At 41.8% G+C, this 20,219-nt stretch overlaps 1 protein-coding gene across 5 annotated transcripts in view; it reads left to right on the top strand.

Annotated features, from left to right (window-relative positions):
- Positions 1 to 20,219, top strand: part of nf1a (neurofibromin 1a) — a 276,274-nt gene that overhangs the window by 228,714 nt on the left and 27,341 nt on the right. For all 5 annotated transcript variants that reach the window (XM_068008408.1, XM_068008404.1, XM_068008406.1 and 2 more), the window contains 6 exons: positions 2,318 to 2,532; positions 3,917 to 3,978; positions 5,046 to 5,160; positions 11,722 to 11,823; positions 14,953 to 15,093; positions 16,161 to 16,287. In XM_068008408.1, the coding sequence (XP_067864509.1) occupies positions 2,318 to 2,532; positions 3,917 to 3,978; positions 5,046 to 5,160; positions 11,722 to 11,823; positions 14,953 to 15,093; positions 16,161 to 16,287 (762 nt within the window). The remainder of the gene's footprint in view (positions 1 to 2,317; positions 2,533 to 3,916; positions 3,979 to 5,045; positions 5,161 to 11,721; positions 11,824 to 14,952; positions 15,094 to 16,160; positions 16,288 to 20,219) is intronic.

Consider the following 20,219-nt stretch of genomic DNA (forward strand, 5'->3'; position numbering starts at 1 on the left):
AGTTTAAATTTCTACACCGATTCTACTTTCACCTAGATTTGAAAACAAGAAACAATGGTATCGTCACTCTTGGACCTCTGTGTAATCTAGGCTGACATTTCAATGCAGAGTCAGCAAAATGATACCAGGCTTAAAGGGTTAAATTATGAGGACAGGTTGCATAAACTTGGCTTATATTTGAGCTTAGAAGGTTGAGGGGTGATCTTATCGAGATATTTAAAATTATAAAGGCATTCAATAAGGTAAATACAGGAATCTAGAACAGAAGGGCATAATAAAATTAGAGCTAGACCATTTGGGAATGAAATTACAAAGCACTTTTTCACAGAGTAGTGGAAATCTGGAACCCGATTCCCCAAAAGGCTGTGGATGCTGGGTCAATTAAAATTTTCAGGACTGAGATCGATAGACTTTTGTTAGGTAAGAGTTTCGAATGATACGGAACATAATGGAGTTGAGGTACAGATCATCTAATTGAAAGACTCAAGAAGTTTGAGGGGTTGAATGGCCTACTCCTATTGCTATGTTTCTATCCATCTGAGGGAGCAGATGGGACTTTGGTTTAACGTCTCATCCAAAAGATGGCACCTCCGACAATGCAATACTCCCTCTGAAGTGTTGGCCTGGATTATGTGCTCAAATCTCGAGTGGGGTTTGAACCCACAACTTTCTGACTGAGGCGAGAGTTCTACCACTGAGCGAAGGCTGGCACATGGTAGTTTACCTGGTAAAGAAAGAAGTTGGGTTCTGATGGCCTCTTAATATGTCATAAGCTAGAAAGTTACAGTGTGCATGAAACTGAACAGAGAGGCTGTGCGCATCCTTCAAGTGTGTAATAGACACCAGTAAACCAACAATTTTCAGTGCTTCTTGTGCATTTAATGAAGTGTGCCGATCGCAACCAGGTGCAACGATTGTCCTTCAATATTTAGCAAAGTATCAAAACAATCTGTGGTGGTTCTCTGTTCCATTTCCTTGGCATGGAGCCGAGAATGCAATTTGTAAATGATCAACACTAACATGGTGATGGCCAGTGGTGCTTAATGTCTTTTCCAGTGTTGGCATACTCCAGCCAATGACATAGATGTGGAGCTCCCTTCCTTGGCTGCACTCCGTAGCATAAAGACCCCAGTGTTTGGGGAACTGACCCACAAAAATGTACAGGTTACCAATGTGCTGTTGAGTTAAGAGAGCCCTTTTTCATAAACACAGGATACCTGGGGTGATGGGCAAGCGGGACTTGTTGCAGGATAGCCGATGGGCAACAAGCATGTGCTAAAGTTTACGGAGTGTGAAGGATGGGAGGCTGGCCAGACGAGCGTTGGAATTGCCGAGTCTGGTGGTGACAAAGGCATGTATGAAGGTTGCTGAGACAGGGGTGGAGGTGGGCGATCTCATGGAGATGGAAATAGGCAGTCTTTGTGATGGAGGAAATAAGTGGTTGGAACCTCAGGTCAGGGTTGATTGGGACACTTAGGTTGCGAACACAGGTGCAAAGTGACTTGGTGCAAATGTGGTATGGAACTATGTTAAACAGGGGAAGAGCCCAGGTTAATCTTTATCTGCATTGAATTAACTGATCTTAGCTATGGTGGTGGTGAGGATGCTATAGTTGGCTTCAGCATCCCCAGACAAACCAGGGTTCTTGCTCCTAATTGCTCTCTACTGATCCTTGCTGGAAGTGCACATTTGGATGACTGGTAAGGACAGGATGTGCCCCCCCCCCCCCCCACAACTGAATAGCCTACTTGCACCCACTGCCCAGACTCGCGCAAAATACAGCGACTTGGGCAAGTTTTACCAGAAGGCTACTGCGACCTGTGCAACAGTCCTCCAGCATGTGTCCCAAGCTTAAGGAAAGGATGGGAGATAATTTGTGGGGTGGAGGCTAAGAGGAAGGAAGTCACAAATGGTAGTTCATTACAGAATGTTCAGAGTGCAATGATTGCAAAAAAAAAAATTGGGTCATTCAAATTGTCTTTCTGCATTTGAAGATATTCTTATTGGGGCTGCTATCTGTTGCATCTATTACATTTTGGGCATCAACAGATACATTGAATGCAGTGGCCTAGAAATATCCTAAAGAGATATTCTTCTGTCTAGTATTCAACAGAAACAATAAGCATTTATAGTAGACTGGTTAATGCCTCCGTTACAGCAGATAGAGGATTGTCATGAACATATTTAAGCCTCCATACACTAATACCCCAGCCAGTAATTTCTAGGTTTATATGTTTAAATAACTTTGTCGACTTTTGAGTTGGAGTGTGCTTTACAGTTGTTTGAAAATGAGCTTTTTTTTCCCCCTTCCTAACAGAAGAGACTAAACAAGTGCTGAGGCTCAGCCTAACCGAGTTTTCATTGCCCAAGTTCTACCTGCTCTTTGGAATTAGTAAAGTCAAATCGGCTGCTGTGATTGCTTTCCGATCCAGCTATCGAGATCGTTCCTTCTCGCCTGGATCCTACGAGAGGGAGACTTTCGCCCTTACCTCCCTAGAAACTGTAACTGAAGCCTTGTTGGAAATAATGGAGGTAAGAGAGAGACAGACAGAGCTTTGCAGTCACCAAAATGCAAAAATCATGCAGCTCTTAATAACAATCTGATACAACAGGACATCTGACATGAAGGTCATTACTTCTGGCTTCTACCAGCAGAGAATCTGATCAGAAAAAATAAACCCCTTGCTGTAATTAACTTGTATTATTTAGCCTTGTTGCAGATGATTTATAAGAATATTTCTTTGAGGAAACAGGCATATTTTACAGCAGGGAATAGCTTGTGTTCTTCCACAAGTCAGTCAGAAATAGATATAAAGGTTGATGAAATGACCGTGGTGTGGTGCATTGCTATAACAACACGTACTCACAGTTAGCAGGACATGGCTTTGCAGCAACGAGTTACCAACCCCTTCCCCCCCCCCCCCCCCCACTGACTTAACTCGGCCAGATCATTGAAGAAGGTAGCAAGGCCCTTCACCATGGGAAGGGAAAATAAGAGTTTGAAGTACCTTGGCTTGCTTATAATGGAATGGCAGGCATCTGGGACCAGGTCCCACTCGGCCTGAGGAGGATGTTTGGGTTATTATTTGCTTTAAATGGGAGATACAAGGAAAGAAAATGCAAAAAAACATTTTTAGCCACTTATTGCCATTTCTGGTACAGTATTGCTGATTGATGTGTTTTTATGAAATCGATTTTAAATCACTGAAGCATTCTGTTAAAACTTCTTGTTTGCATCTTCAGTAATTTTGAAATTGTAAAGCTAATTTCATTTCCCTCATTTCACTGTTGAACTTGCTTTTGTGCAACTGTAGCTGGGTGTGTCAGTTAAGAAGCAAAATAGTGTTTTTGAGCAAGCCTTTGCATTCTTTGTGTTTGTGCCAATTTCAAAGTGTCAATTATAATTAAGTACAGTTATTGTTTGAGTGAAGAAAATTAACCAAGAAGAATAATTGATTGTATCTTCAGGGATGGGCCACACACATTCAGTATTTAGCTTTGCCAGCTGCTAGTGTACGCCTTGACAGGCTTCACTGGAGTGTGCCAGGAATGCAGTTTCACTTCTGATTTCCAACATTGCCCCATCACCCCAATCCTCCAGACAGTAAGTTCCCAATCCAGCCCATCAGAGAAAGGGTAGGAAAATCTGAACGCAAATCGACCTCCTGTTAACTAAGAGTGGCATATATTAGAAATGGGTATCACCAAGTTAGTTTATAATATGGACTGGGGAGGCTGGTGGGGGGGTGGTCTAACAAAGCAGTGGTCAAATAAATGCGTGTTTTTAAAAGGAGAGTTCTCAGGTTAATGAAGGTCAGTGGGAAAATGTTATCTAGTGCAATAATACGATCTGTGACTTTTTTGTAGAAGAATTTGATTGTAGTCAGAGTTGTAATAATCCATGGGTTTGTTTCAGGCCTGTATGAGGGATATACCAACCTGCAAGTGGCTGGACCAGTGGACAGAATTAGCACAAAAGTAGGTTTTATTCATCTGTGCCTTGTACAAAAGATGAGTTGTATTTTCTCTGATGTTTGCAGTGTACTACCCTCTTAGATTTCCCTTAATTTTTCCTCCCTCTGCTGGTCTCACTCGGCTGTATGGCACAGAGAACAAAAAAGTGGGTCATCTGTTCTCGGGCCTTCACCAATGCTTCTCCTGAGCTGGCTCCAAGGAACCTTGCGTCCTTGAACTCCTTCCCATTTTACTTTAATGACATGGCTGAGATTGGGATCTAAGAGTGGATGGCTCAAACGTGTGTCCCACCACTTCATGATGCTCCAGTGCACTGCATCTCTGCTTTCTTTCATTTTAAACAATGAAATATTTCATGCTGTCCACATAGTCAGTTAGATACTTCTAATGTACATCCTCCTCATTGCAGAAACCTGCATTGTCCAATGTATATTGTATCTTTATAAATGGTACAACAAAATCTGGCTAGCAGTTAGCTATTTCCCTCAATCAATTCAAGCTTCCTTGCTATTCCAATCTGCATTGGAGCTGAAAGGAGTTTTAAGAAAAACTTACCAACGGGCATTTAGATACCTACTGTCGGCAATGAGAGGTGCATGCAGAGAGCTGAATCATCTGTAAGCAGAGTCAACTTGGCCTTATAAGGGTGGCTGTTAAGTGGAATAAGCCTTGGCCGTTATTCTCAAGTTAGGTGGGTCTGCCACATTGTGGTTTGTCTATCTTCAGTACCAACTGGGGCATCACATCCAAGCCCAATGCCCCCCTCCAAGGATGCCCATGTGCATACTTTGCAGCAGGAGTCAATGGATAACAGTGGGGAACTCTGAATTATTCCTACCCAGCTCGGGGTGGGGCGCTGATATAATTGCACCCTTACTGGCAGCTGGGTGAGATCGGCTGACTCAGCACAGACTTGAGTATTGAACCAGGGACCGTTGTGGGTTTAACTACATGTGTAAAAACTGTTGATGTGTGATTCTCCTGTTCCAGCTGGTCTACTCACACAATGCATAGTCTGGTATCATTGCAGCTTTGTCTTGTTCTTTATTAATTGTTCTCGCCCTACATAGATTTGCATTCCAGTACAACCCATCTCTACAGCCAAGAGCCCTCGTTGTCTTTGGCTGCATCAGTAAGCGAGTGACCCATGGGCAGATTAAGCAGATCATTCGGATCCTCAGCAAGGTGAGTGGAACACATTACTGTACTTGCTGCTTTCCTTCCACAGCCTTTTTAAGCTCAAGTTTAAAAAGCTATATTCTAACTAATATGAAATGTATAGTTGTTTTTTTGAAAGCTATGTCTCTGAGCCAGTAATGACGCTGCAAAACTTAGAGGATCAGCTCAAAAAATTCAAAAGCTGAAAATATAGTGTTTAAAAGCATTTATACACACGTATTCCCTCCCTTTGAGATTAAATAGGTTTGCTTTGAGATTAGATAAAGCCAATAGGCGGGCCACTTCTGAGGATGTTGCCATATTGGTAACGAGTTTATCTCCAAATAACTGTTATTGATATTCTCTTGAGTCGTGAGGGAGATTTCCTGTGTGGTCCTACATATAACAAAACCTTAAACCCATTTATAAAAAATGGCTTTACAATTTTGTTACTACTAATGCACAGGGGCCATTATCTCTAATATATGCAGGGCTGTTGTTTTGTATTTCTAGGTGTGGTGTGGTAGTGTAGTGATTATGGTACTGGAGATCATGAGTTCAAATCCCACCATAACAAGTTGTGAAATCGAATTCAATAAATTTGGCTATTTGTGGGCCAGCACCAGAAAAAAATCAACATGAAAGCTGCCAGATAGTTTTTTTTAAAAAAAGAATTGATTCACTATTGTACCGCCCCTACCCTTGACTCTAGTTCCACACTTGGTGGTTAACTCTCAATGCCCTCTAAAGTGGCTGGGCAAGCCACTCAGTAAATGTGGCCTCGCCACCGTCGTCCATATACCAGGAACAAATAAATAAGCAAAATAATTTACTTCAAAATTTTGGTTTGCTTTGAACAGAAATGTCAGTGTTTGGTCCAGAACACACAGAAAGGAGATTTTATTTTAAGTTCATTTGCTGAGGTTCCCACCAGCGACAGCACCTGTATGTGCTCCATTACAAAGATGGCAGCACAGCTGAACTGATATTCCCTGGAAGATATCCAGCCTCCACTCTTCACCTCCAGAGTGAGCAGAGACCCAAAGGAAACACTGATCTTACAGACATTCGATAATTTAGCAGTGCTTCACTGATAGATCTGATGCAGTGCTGATCGACCATGAATGCTTTCTCATGCCAGCAAGTACTAATTGCAGCATGCTCCCCACGCACAAGTAGCTTCTGGTACAGGCATTTTACAAACGGTCCGTACCTCTGCACTTTGTACACACAGTAAGAACAATTTGTTTCTGTTATGTTAGAACAGGAGGGGGGGTTGGTGGAAGTATTTTGTCCCTGTGGACCAGCAGCTTGTGTTAATTTGCAATGTCAAGTGGCTCTGGAACTCTAATCGAGCCCTGACTGCATGGTATTGGTGGCTGGGGGTGGGGAGCGAGGGAGTGTGCAATGTAAAGGTGCATTTATGTTGTACTCAAATGTTTTATGTTGAGAGCGAGAGTATTGCTTTCTGCTGCTGAGTCTTTTATCTGTGCTTTGCTCTCTCGCCTGCCTGGTTGGGACTTGGAGGCTGCATCAAAGGACTTTGATATCTCAGATCAATGGTTACCTCATTCCATTACAAAATCCCATTATAGCTCAGTCTACAATTTGTGCTGTTTATTTGGATAAGAAATTTAGAATCAGTTCGGCTTTGGGATTTTGATGCTCCCCAGGGAACAAGGGGCAAAATTCCTCTGATAAACAGTCGATGTAAATACAGAACAGGATTTCCTATTTTATGCTCGCACCAACTTTTTACACTAAATTGTCAGGAAAACCTTCACTCTCGAATGAAATCCCTATTAAAACCCACCTTGTGAAGAACTGCAAACAGAGAGCCTGTGCACATGCGTCTTACCTTATGCCCAAATTATCCTGGTAATGGTGTTGGGGGGGTGGGTGTTATCTTTTACAAACATTGATGGACACGAAAAGACCCTCTGGTCCAGCCTGCCAGTCCCACACAATTGCAATGCGTTGTGCATCTCAATATATACACTCAACACCCTATCCGAAAGCCATGTAATCATCAGCGAGAGGCAAAAAGTCAAATTTAAAAACCCAGGCCAATTAGGGAAAAAAAATCTGGAAAATTGCTTTCCAATCCCAGTGCTTCAGTTTCCTAGCTTCATCCTGGAAAATAAAATGCACCCAACTCAAAAGAATGAGATTATCAGTTTGAAAGGTTAAGAATTGAAACTGTTTAAATTGTGCAATTAATCTTTTATTGTGTCACATAACTGCGCAAACATACATGAGCGCAATCGAAGATCTTTTTGTCTTGGTTCCAATTTGAACCCTTTGGTGAATTACAATAAATGTATAAAATATTGCTGGGCGAGTTAAAGTTTCTCAAGTATGATCATGTGACATTGAGGTTTTTGTGTCCATTGGCTAATAGTGCCAAGACAACATTGTCCAGTAAGCAAAGAAAGCTAAGTTAAAATCAACACAAGGACACTGTCAAATGGAAGTGAGCGCAGCCATCTATTTGAGATGTGTGCAAAGCTCGTGCAGGTTAGCACTGGTATTCTTGGTGCACCTTATAACCATCAGCCTAGCTTCCAATGATGGCGAATATGTGACCTTGGAGAGTAGGTCCGTTTACCACATTTAATTAACAGTCCCTAAACTACTGAAATACTGACGGGACCTCCCTTTCAACCATTTCTGAGGTGGTGGAGTTCACTGTTCCTGATGACCAAGTCTTAGAGCTACTGGGGGATCGACAAAGGATCTTGCATCAGTCAAAAGACAAAGTTGAGTTAGTTATTTCCTTTTTAATTATCGTCAAACACGTCATCTTCCAGCATTGTTGGCAGTCCCCGTTTTCTGTCATTGGAGAATGGGTTGCCTTTGCCATAGACATTTCATCTGCACGTATGGGTGATATGAGGCCTTGGAGCATATTTGTGTACTGTTACTGCTCATTTGAACAATCGTTGTGTTCTGTGCTGTGTTTTGATTCATCAGCGTTTTTATTGCTTTTTCTTTCTTCTATGGATCTGGTTACTATTCATTACATGAATTTCTGTGCATTGGCTTTAACTGTGACCCCATGAATGATTCATCTTACTCTCTGAAGTGAACTTTGTTTTCTTTTAGATTTTCAAACTTCCAATATCAGTCATTGCACCTGCTCTTCCATCGGGAATGTAACAACTTTGACAATCCTTATTAAGCTGGACTCCAAGGGTTAAATTACAAGGAGAGATTATACAAACTCGGGTAGTATTCCCTGGAATTTAGAAGGTTAAGGGGTGATTTGATTGAAGTTTTCAAGATATTAAGGGGACCTGATAGGGTAGATGGAGAGAAACTATTTCCGCTGGTTGGGGAGTCTAGGACTAGGGGACATAGCCTAAAAATTAGAACCAGGACTTTAAGGAGTGAAGTCAGGAAACACTTCTGCACGCAAAGGGTGGTACAAGTTTGGAAAACTCTTCCGCAAACAGCAGTTGATGTTAGCTCAGTTGTTAATTTTAAATCTGAAATTGATAGATCTTTGTTAACCAAAGGTATTAAGCGATATGGGGCTATGGCAGAAATATGGAGTTAGGTCACAGATGGTGGATCAAGCTCGAGGGGCTAAATGGACGACTCCAGTTCCGATGAATTGTTGTTACAAAGGGATTAAAATTTCCATTCAAGCACATTGGTCAGTTTTTTTTTTAGACAATCCTTAAAAACAGTTTTGAAATTTAAAACTTCCCCTTGTACCTTTTTAAAAAATTTTTTTACATAAAACCCAGCTTTATAAATAGGTTACTCACAGTTGGAGTCTCAACATCATTTTTGCCCCTTAACTATAAGAACGACATTGAAACATCCTTTTTTCGTCCCTTTTTAAATATTTTTACAACTTTTATATTTTGGGAAAAGGTTTGAAATGTTGCTGATCCTGAAAGCTTTGAGGAGTTAAGTTCATGGGCAAATGGAATGACGTGGCAGATGGCAATTCAGCTTCCTTGTACTATCTGACTCAAACATTCCTCTCATTCAGAGCCCACAGGATAATCTGTATTCTCTGTTCAAATACAAATATTCCATGAGAACATCTTGAAGTTAGTCACAACTTTTTGTAGAGTTATCATTTTAAATGTGGTGATACCTCTCTGGTACCAAGTCACGTCGAACAAGAAGGTCCCAGGTAGATCTTTTGGTCTCTTCAAAAGGTTTTACAGTTGGCTTCAGAACCCCTGAGCTAGAGAAGGGTGAAAAAATCTTTCAAATCTTGCTCATGATTGCTATCCACTGATCCTTCTGGAAAGCAATCGTGTGTTGGTAAGAGGCGAGAACGTGATCTGGATCAGCTGCAATGGCCAAGTAGCCTGCCAGCATCCACTGAGCTCAAGTGAAGACCAGCTGATTGGACAAGGTACTTGAATGCAGCTAGCATCCCTGAAATGGTATCCCGTTGTGAATTAGTATCTTGCTGAGTTGAGACATTTGAGGGGAAAAGTTCCAAGTGGCATCCTTTGCCCTCTCCTATTTCCTATTTACATGTTTTCCTTTGGCGACGTTATCTACAGGCATGGGGCCAGAGTTTTCATATATGTATCAGTGATACCCAGCTTTACCTCTCCACCTGCACTTTTTCTTCCATAACTGTTGCTGTGCTATCCAATATCCTGCAGTCAACATTGGCAAGAGCAAAGCCATCCTGTTCTGCCCTAATGGAATCTCTGTGCACCAGCTCCTAAGCTCGCCCCTTTCTCCAGCCCCATCCAGCTCCACCTGACTGCAGCAACTTCCGCATCCTGCTTGATCTTGGGACGAGCTTCTAACCCTTTATCCCCACCTCACCCTCACTGCATTTTGGGACATTTTACTATGTTAAAGGCGCGATATAAACGCAAGTTGTTGTCATCTCCAGCCTTGATTTTCCAACATCCTTCTGGCTGATCGATATAAAGGCATATTGCTGTTTATCATCTTCCGAGCTTCACCGTGCATAAAATCTGAGACATCCATAATTCCACCATCTGCATCCTATCCCATACAAAATGCTGCTCGTCTCTCATTCCAATTCTTGCCAGCTTCCATTTGCCTTCCATCCCTCCATGCATCAGATTCAAAATTCTGGTTCTTGTCTTTGGAAACCTCCGTAGTTTTGCCATTTCCTATCTTTGCAACTTCCTCCAGCCCTGTGTCCTTGCTCGCACCCTCTACTCTCCCCACTCTGCTCTACTGCACATTTTTCCCTGGCCCTCTGCTATGCCATCAGTGGCTATGCCATCAGTCACCTTGCCTCCACACACTGCAACTCCCTCTTCTTTGTTGCTACGTTTTCCCCACCTTCAAAAGCCTCATAAAACCTACCCCTCTGCTTTCAGTCACCCCCCCCATCCATCCTCGAATCCGACACCCAACTGTGAAATGCTTTAGGATGCTTTGCTTTGTGAAAGGCACTATATAAATGCTAGAAGTTGTTGTTGAAGCGGTTCGCTCTTCAGTGCAAGTAAATTGTGTTCAGTCACTATCGGTATCAGATAACCAGCCAATTACAGGAAGATAAATGAAGCATAAACAGGATGTGTGCCTTTTACATAGAATTGCATTTCAGTACTTACAGTATCTGTAAAACCTGGTTAATACAACCAGCTTTTGCTGTGCTGAAGAACCAAACATTGTGTGTGTTTTCATGAGGTACTTCCCAAGTGAATGACCCAGAGCATCAAATGTGCATGATTTATCAGCCAAGAACCAGTAGTTTCCAGTGGAGATAGTGGCACAATAAATGGCATTATTTTGAGAGAGTTGACTTTTACATCCCTTGACAGGCCCTACACAGCACATCGTCCTCTAAGCAAACAAGGTAATGTACTCCACCCCTGTATACTGCTTCTTTTATAGTTGCGGTTCAAACAGGGCAAGTCAGACTACGAGGTCACTTTAATTTCCTCCAATTGCTTACCAAAGTAAGATCATATCATTGTCCAAACCCATTTTTCTATATTCTTCACAAATTTAACTTTTTAAATTGTTTACAATTTGATAATTGCAATCTAAAATCCGAATGTGTGACTGGACCTGGAAAGAAGTTACTTTGTAGGCACATCAAGGTTTTCAGAGATATTAAAAACTGACTGATAACAGACTAAGATAAACTAGTCTAAATGATATGCAGCCCTAAGACATGACCACTAACTTGGGAGTCGAGTGTTTGACTTGTTTGATTATTTCAGAGTTGTGATCAGTAACTCGAGTCAGGGAGCAAATAATTATTGTGGCGAGGGACCGTTTGAGGGGAAAAAAAACCCTGATTGGCATGGGAACTACTTGTAGAATTGTATTCATGCCACTTATGTTCTGGGCTAAATCACTGGGCTGAAGTTCTTCCACCCACCTGCGCTAAGACTTAGTAAAATTGGGTTTGAGTAGTCTTAACCCAGTGCCGAGTGGAGAACACAAAACCACCCCATGAAGTTTAGCAGTGGCGCCCAGACTTTGAGCGTTGTCGGAAATGGACATGTACGTTCCCCTCCACTGTCACCACTCACTTTGGTGAGCATGTATATATGTGTAAGTTTTCTCTTAAGAAAAGCGAATAATTAACCATTATGGCCTTTCATTTCATGTGCTCAGGGTCTGGAGAGTTGCCTGAAAGGTCCTGATAACCACAACAGCCAGGTTTTGATAGAAGCCACCGTCATAGCATTGACCAAACTCCAACCATTGCTCAACAAGGTAAATGCAGAACATAAGGAAATGGTGATTCAGAGGCACAGCTCTCACTTTTTCAAAAAAATTCTTAATAGAAACAACTGAATATACTTTTCTTTAATGTGAGCATCGCCACCTTTTAAATACCAAATAATCAATTTCTTACTAGATGTCAGCCGTGGTTCAGTTGGTAGCCCTCTCGCGTCTGAGTCTGAGTCAAGCCCCACTCCACAACTTCAGCACATAATCTAGGCTGACACTCCAGTGCAGTACTGAGGGCGTGCTGTATTGTCGGACGTGCCGTCTTTCAGATGAGACATTAAACCAAGGCCCCGTCTGCCCTCTCGGGTGATTGTAAAAGATCCCCTGGCACTATTTCGAAGAAGAGCAGGGGAGTTCTCCCCGGTGTCCTGGCCCATATTAATCTCTCAACCAACATCTCTAGAACAGATTATCTGGTCGTTTACACTTCGCTGTTTGTGTTTGCTTTGCGCAAATTGTCAGCTGCGTTTCCTACATTACAACAGTGACTACACTTCAAAAGTACTTTATTGGCTGTGAAGCACTTTGGGACGTCCTGAGGTCATGGAAGGTGCTACATAAATGCAAGTCTGTCTTTTTTTTTTAAAGTGAGCCGTGCAGGAAAGAGATGTCCTAGGTTCTATCACCAGTCTGTACTGGGTTAACTGGGCAATCGGTGCAGCATTGCAATTGACCTTGGTGCTGCAAGGCCAAGGAGGTTGAAAAATGAGTTAGGGCTCCTGGTTGCTGCCCAGTGACCCTTGCTTGGAAAGTGCACATTTTGACATGGAATGGTAAGAGGATCGGGCCCTTTTGTGGTTTCCTCTGCAACCAAGTCGCCTGCCAGCGCGCTCGGTTCTAAGCTTGAATATGAAGAATGGCCACTTGGGCTGCTGGTGCTTTAGGAGAGAGGAAGTCCTTTTAAAAATATTGAGCTGTTAGAGTTCTAACTCACCCGGACATTGTTTTTGTTAAATTCTGCTTGGCAAGCAAGTTGTTCACTGGTGGTACAGGAGCACATTTTGCTTCAGGTCAAACTCTTAACCTCCCCTTACCAGTTGATATTTCTGACTGAGTCAGTTTGTCTCTATTGAGAATGGAAGACTTGTTTTTGAGCTACAACTGTAAAGTATAATTTATTTATAAAAAAATAAAATCAGTGTTTCATGTGGGTGAGATGTTTACAAGAGATTCTGGGAGATGTGCCCCAATTAGAGATGCGTAAACATTTAGCTTAAACGTACACTGAATCAAACAAAGAAATGGCATTTATTCAGTGCTTTGTCATGTCTTCAGGATATCCCAAAATACTGTTCAAACAATGGATTGCTTTTGAAATGCAATTCCTGTTATATAGGCAAATGCATCAGCCAGTTTGTGTAGAGCAAGGTCCCAGAAACAGCAAATACTATTTGGTGGTGTTGATTGAAGGAGGAATGTTGGCCAGCACACTCCCAACTGTTCATATAATGTTATGAGATCCTTTGCATCCACTGAACAAGCAGACAGGGCTTCAGTGTAACATCTCATTTGAAAGATGGCACCTTCAACAATGCAGCACTCCCTCAGTTCTGCCCTGAAGTGTCAGCATTGATTACATGCTGAAGTCTGTCGTGAGGCTAGGAGTCACAACTTTTTGACTCTTGAGGTGAGTGGTCCAAACTGAGATAAGCTGACACTTAGTTTTGCATTCCATTTTTTTTTCTTTTTTAAAAAGATTAAACAGTGCACACTGATAACATTGGTATAATATTTTGAAGTGTTAATGCTTGATGGTGTGAAGTGACATAGGCATTTGAAATAGTCAGTGATTATATCTCAGTTGATTCACTCCCTGATATTACTCACTCCCTGATATTACTCAACCCAAGTCAGATGTTACTGCTTTGTAATGTTTTTTTATTAAAAAGGATGTTGTAATCCATTTTCAAGTGCTTATACTCATTAAAGGCACTTCCCCTGGTAACAAATGTACAAAATGTTCCGTGTCATTTTTATGTAGGCAGAAGAGACCATCAGAACTGAGAGAAATAATTATCTTTTTTTTTTAAGAACTCTTGTAAATTACTTTCTGCCTTGGAGTTGCATTTTAAAAACAAACCTGTTGTGTTTATCTTAAAATGTGCATTGTTTTATGAAATCCTGGAAGCTAAGGCAGCCCATGTTTTTGATTCATGGGCCATTTTTCTAGTTTCCTTCCATTTGTCATTTGGAGGAAATGTCAATCTGATGGGTACGGGATTTTACATGTCACCTTTTCTATTCAAGCATTGCTGCCTGTAATACGGTCTGTAGGCAGCTTGTGGCCTACTTACCTTTCCAAGTAGGCGACAAGCTTCAATTCCCAACTTACCTGGTTGTCGGGGGTTGCTGGTGAAATCAAATGGCAGGAGGTACTCCGTAATATCTGCCAATGCTAGCTGGGGTTCTGATTTATGAAAGTATGATGTATGAAACAATGAGCCAAAAAAACCCAAGAGCAGCCCTTTCAAAACCTCCAGAGATCAAGGTTCAAACAGCACAAACGAGCAAACATTGGTGAAAATAGAACTGAGTTGCCTTTTCTTGGTGGGTCGCACATAGCCCGTCGGCCATAATTTGAACATTCCTACCAAAGAGCAGTAAAGGGGCTTGATTAAAATTCCATCAATGCTGCTCCTTCGTCAGCTGCTAGGCAGTATGCAGTGGTGGTCCAGGGTAATTGACTCTTCTCCTGTGCACTGCCTTTCCACACACCCTCCACACTCAATCGCCAAGCCAAGCCTCCGCTCAACTACCCATGACTTCATTTTCCCTGTACCATGCACCATTATAGAGGATCTTAGCTTAAGGTCTGCAAGTAAGACATTGGCTTGCCCTGTTAGTCTGGGGTAAGCTAAGGTAGATGGTATGGTGATAAACCAAGAGGGAAAAGAAAAAACTTCTTTAAAATAAAAATGAGACAATTAACTGATCTAAATGTGCTCTCCTTTGTTGCCGCATTGCAGTCTTGCTGCAAATGTGCTTGATTTATAACTGTAAACCAGCTTTAATTTCTAGTGCACATTTCTCAGTTCTGCACAAATATATAACTATATAGAATTGACTTATTAGAAGCTTTGCTTCACTGACCATGCCCTCTCCTTTTGAAAGGACTCAAGCATGCACAAGGCCCTCTTTTGGGTGGCAGTAGCAGTGTTACAGCTGGATGAAGTCAACCTATACTCAGCTGGTAGCGCATTACTGGAACAGAACCTGCATACGTTGGATAGTCTTAAAGTCTTTAATGACAAGGTGAGGTGACTCCAAGTACTTTGAAAGTGGGATATTCTGTCAGGCATATGGGTATCTGGAAAAGCCAAATCTGTTTAGTAGGTCGCAAGTCAGTCAGCATATAAAAGAGAAAGATGAAGGGCACACTGTTCCTCCAAATATAGGCTGTTTTTGTTGAATTTTTCTGTTAAAACAAATGACAATTTGTTTTGTTGAACTGAAATACATTCTAGTGAATTTTGCAGAAGATGAACTAATATTGCCATACTAATCTGCTTGTAGAAGTTTAAATTATAGCAGTCAAAACTTAAAATATTTGCTGCTGGACTCTTGGGATTCCCCACGTGAGTTCTGAATCCCAGCACTATCAGGTTGGGGTGGTAAGTGCAGGTGAAATGACTTCCCCCAGAGGGGCAGGGAACTTGGACAGTTAAACCTGAGCCAGCCTTCTGCGCCTCCTAACAAGCTGTCACGTAGAATGGTAATTGACCTGGGTGCAAATCACCTCACACCCACTTCACCAGAGTTGAATTTCAAGTGAAAAATTAACTCTTAAAATGAAGAAAAAATTAATAGTATTTGGCTGTTTGCCTTCAGTTCGTTTATCATTCTTGACTTTCTGTTGATGAGCTAGGTTGGCCAATGAGGGCTTTAGAGATGCCTGTGGTCATCGATTTTAAATTCTTTTCATCAGTGCCAGTCTGTGTCCAGCCAGTAATGAATGTGAAGAGAGACTTGAGGTGGAACGTCTCAATTTTTTCCCCTGCCTATAAGCCACAGGGGGGCTGCTATAATATGTCGGCTGAGATCTGAGCCCAGGTCTCCCAGTCCAGGACCAATGTGTAAGTTAACTCTGCCAAAGGGTTGTCTCCAGTTACCATTTTGATTCAAAATGGCGGCCGGAAGATGTCACAGACATGGACCAGACTGTCGCCAAAACTGGTGTATGTTGTGAATGTAATAATTCTTTTGAAGAGAGTTGAATTAAATCAAGTTCCACTGTAAACCTCTGCTTTTCAGTCAATTTGCAGAGCAAGCAGCCTTGATGAATGAGTTTATTCATTGTAGTATTTTGCTTCTCCCTTCAGAGTCCAGAGGAGGTATTTATGGAGACTAGAAGACCTTTGGAGTGGCACTGCAAGCAGATGGACCATTTTGTAGGGCTCAATTTCAACTCTAACTTCAATTTTGCACTAGTGGGACACCTGATGAAAGGTGAGGTGAATTACTCCAACAGTTGATTCACAAAAGGCTGGAGGTTCTGTTCTGTCGTGCCCATGTTGATTTGCTAACAAAACTGGAGGAAGAGACCTTGTATCATTTTGCAGTTTAGGATTTGGCAAATCACATCTTTCCTTCCTGAATCTGCTCTGCACCTTGTGCACTGTGTGTATTTAATAGAGATGTTAACCTACCATTTCCTAACTTTTTACTCCTGGTTATTGTCTTTGAATCCATGTGCACAAACTACAATTTTTCTTGGGGTAGGGGAGGTCGGTTGGTGGAAGGGACTGAAAAAAACAAAGATTCCCTGAAATACAGTGGTATTTCAGTCGGCATGCAGAGATGCATCAACAGAAATCTGACAAAGACCTCTAAAACCCATTACAAGTTGAGAGTTTATAAGCATAAAATAAGGAACCTGCAGAGTATTATGAAATAAATTCTAGGATGATAAGTCTAACAACTTTGCCATTTGCAGTTCATAAACCTTACTCACAAGATGGTTTATCTCAACAAGCTGTCACTCTATTGACCAGTTGCCTATAAAAATGATTGGGGGTTAAGTTGACCTTTTTTAATCAATAGATTTACTGTTGATGCACATCATTTTTGAACGTGGGCATATAGAAGTTTCAGATTGTCCTGTTCCTAGCAGTGGGTATATAGAAGTTTCACATTGTCCTGTTCCTCGCGGTGGGCATATAGAAGTTTCAGATTGTCCTGTTCCTAGCAGTGGGCATATAGAAGTTTCAGATTGTCCTGTTCCTAGCAGTGGGTATATAGAAGTTTCAGATTGTCCTGTTCCTAGCAGTGGGCATATAGAAGTTTCAGATTGTCCTGTTCCGAGCGGTGGGCATATAGAAGTTTCAGATTGTCCTGTTCCTAGCGGTGGGCATATAGAAGTTTCAGATTGTCCAGTTCCTCGCGGTTTTTCTGGAACTTAAGAATTTCTAAGAACAAATAAAACACCATTAGGTCCAAACCAGCCTGTCTCTTCATCCTGTATCAGGAGTCTCCTGGAGTTGGACTGTGGCAAGTCCTGCCAACAGGTTTGTACCAGGTTTCTTTCTCCTCTTCGTGTCTCTCTGAAGTGCACAGTTCCTGGGTGAGAGGGTGGAAAGGGACAAACTGCTCTCCGACCTCTACCAGTTCGACGCTATGACCAACTCGGTCTGTCACTGGGTTCCCTAAAGTTGATATATACTTTTTATGTAGAGTATGGTATTGTTGTGGTACTGGACTGGCAACCCAGAGGTCATGGGTTCAAATTCCACTTTGGCAAAGTTGTGAAATTAAATTGAACAAATCTGGTAATTTGATGGCTGGCACCAGAAAAAATGACCACAAAAGCCACTTCGTTTTTGTAAAAACCCAACTGGCTCACTGACATTTGTCAGGAAAGGAAACATGCCAACACAACTCAGTCTGGCCTCCATGTGACCAATCCCACCCAACGTGGTTGACTTTTCATGCCTCTGAAGTGGCCAAGCAAGCCACGTAGTTTTCAAGGCAACTACGGGTGGACAATAAATGTGGCCCATATTCTGAGAACAAATAAATAAAATATTTACATCAAAATTCTGGATTGCTTTGAACAGAAATTTCAGTGTAAGATGTTCAAGAACATATAGAAGGGAGAATTTATTTTAAACTTTTTTTAAAAAACTGAGGGTCCACCAGCAACAGCACTCTGCCACCCTACCCCATCTGGCCTATGCATGACTCTGGTCCACATTACATTTTTTTGACTCTTAATGCCTTAAGTGGGCCAAGCAAGCCACAAACAATCACTACAGTTCATGAAGGTTCACCAGCACCTTTGGGAAACTAGAAATGCTTAAATTGTTTGCTTTCTAGGCCAGAGAGATTGATTGGCAGTCAATTACAATTATCACATTGTTAAAAGGGTACTTGCACTATTAATTACTACATTTTCTGTGGCGAGTTTAATGGGCAATTAAGGTGCAAATCCAGCAACTTCTTAAAAATAACGAGGAGGCTAAGGGTGAGATGCTGTTTGTGCAAAGCCACCGGTAGAGCAGCATAAATTGACCAGCAAGTTCTGGAGATTTGCCACTCGTGTCGTACCTCAATACCCTGAACTTGCTGCCGATATGCACTTTTTAATAACTGCTTGCGTCGGTCCCACAACTTTTCCAGCAAGTTCTGGGCCCGATAGTTTTAACTAGTTCAATAAATAGCTTAACAAAACAGGACGGTTACAACAGTCCAGTTATCGAATGAAGGGTATGGGGAGGCGAAGATAATTGCTGTTCAGTCCTTACCTCCATAGAATATCAGCCACGACAGGAAGCAGGGTGTGGCCTAGTACAGGAAACCACTTCAAGAAAGGTCAGTGGCCTGCCGGAAGTCCTATCTGCATCACACAAAGTTTATCATCAGAAAAAGAGGGGAGAGATATAATTATAAAGACCAGGGTTTAAGGGGACATGAAAAGTTTCCCTGAATAAATATCATTAGCCCCCACCCCTTCCAGAAGATTCACTTTGGTACTGTTTTATTGGAAATAGAAAGCACCTCTTCTCTCCCCCACATGTCAAATATGTATGAGAAGGTGGGACACCCAGCTAGCTTGATATCAAGTAGCCTTTTTATCAGAATTTTGGCTTGCTTGATTGTCAGAAATTTCAGCTTTGTTACAACAGTTTGATTAATGACTTCTCAGGCTTCCCTTGGTCTGGTGGGATATATGGGGTTTGTAGATCATTGTAGGAAAGTCTTCCCTTTATGCTGCACACAACCCCTATTTAATACTTGACTCAATTATTCTGACACACAATTTAGTTGAAGAAGCAGTTGATATCATCTGTGTATCTGGTCACGTGCTGGTTTGGTTAGTCATCAGTCTTCCTTCCCCATCGGACCTAAACAGGGAATTGGGAGGTTTTATAAGTTTCCTTCAGGACCCTGCAGTAGGTGAAAGTACAGAAGTGGGATATAGTTGAAGAATTATGGTGTGGTGGGCTCATTGCTTCAGTCTTTTACAAAGTCAAAAACAGATAAAGGAATTTTGAGTATTAAAAGAAGACCTGAACAAACAACATGGATATGCCCAATCATTTGCCAACCTACCAAACCCCTTTCTGAGATCTGAATTGTCTCCTTACTGAGAGATTAGGATTTATGTACGGTGGATTGAGAGACACATACTTTGATCATTGGAATAAGCTTCTGATCCACTTTTTCACAATGATTTAATTACAGGTATTTGATTTATTACCGGTTCGGTTGTAACAACCCCTAAAATTGGCTCTTGTTGCAAATTTTTTAATGTCGTGGATGGATGAAGATCAGAGACTTGTTCAGAGGCTTAGATCTGCTCAATTTTTTCTCAATCTGCAATAGAGAGGAAGTGGAGATCCTTATCAGTTGAAGAAGTCTTGATGAATCAGTTACAATCCAACCACTTGTGTCCCTGGTTGATGAGGATTTTCATTTACGAGAATTATGCGAGATGTGTGAAAAATCCTGGTCCTTGCATTTAAAGGGTCTAACGTGGCAATGCAGAACACAATTCTACTGTGACATTCAGAGCTTACAGTAATTTCCAAGAGGGCTGACACTATCTCTCTCATTAATGTGGACTGGGATCCAAAACAAAATGCTTGCCATATGATTGCATAAGATCCCCCCCTCCCAGGGTCACCCACATCAGGTTGGCCTTCATTGGGGTGAGGAGGGGGGTGGCTTGTTTCAAGCAATGCCTTCAACTTCCTGAATTTGTTAATCACTTGAAAGGAAATCCCTGGAGTATCTTTAGACAGACTGACTTTTGGCCAAGTGGAGTGGCCACATTGGCTATACATCCTTCCTCCATTGTTTGCGTTCAGCCATTTCAATCAAGGAATATACTTACTCCCTTGTGTCACAGAATATACAATATTTTGTGCAAGTTCTTCACT

This window comes from Heptranchias perlo, chromosome 28, assembly GCF_035084215.1.
Source record: "Heptranchias perlo isolate sHepPer1 chromosome 28, sHepPer1.hap1, whole genome shotgun sequence".
In the NCBI taxonomy this organism is placed as follows: domain Eukaryota; kingdom Metazoa; phylum Chordata; class Chondrichthyes; order Hexanchiformes; family Hexanchidae; genus Heptranchias; species Heptranchias perlo.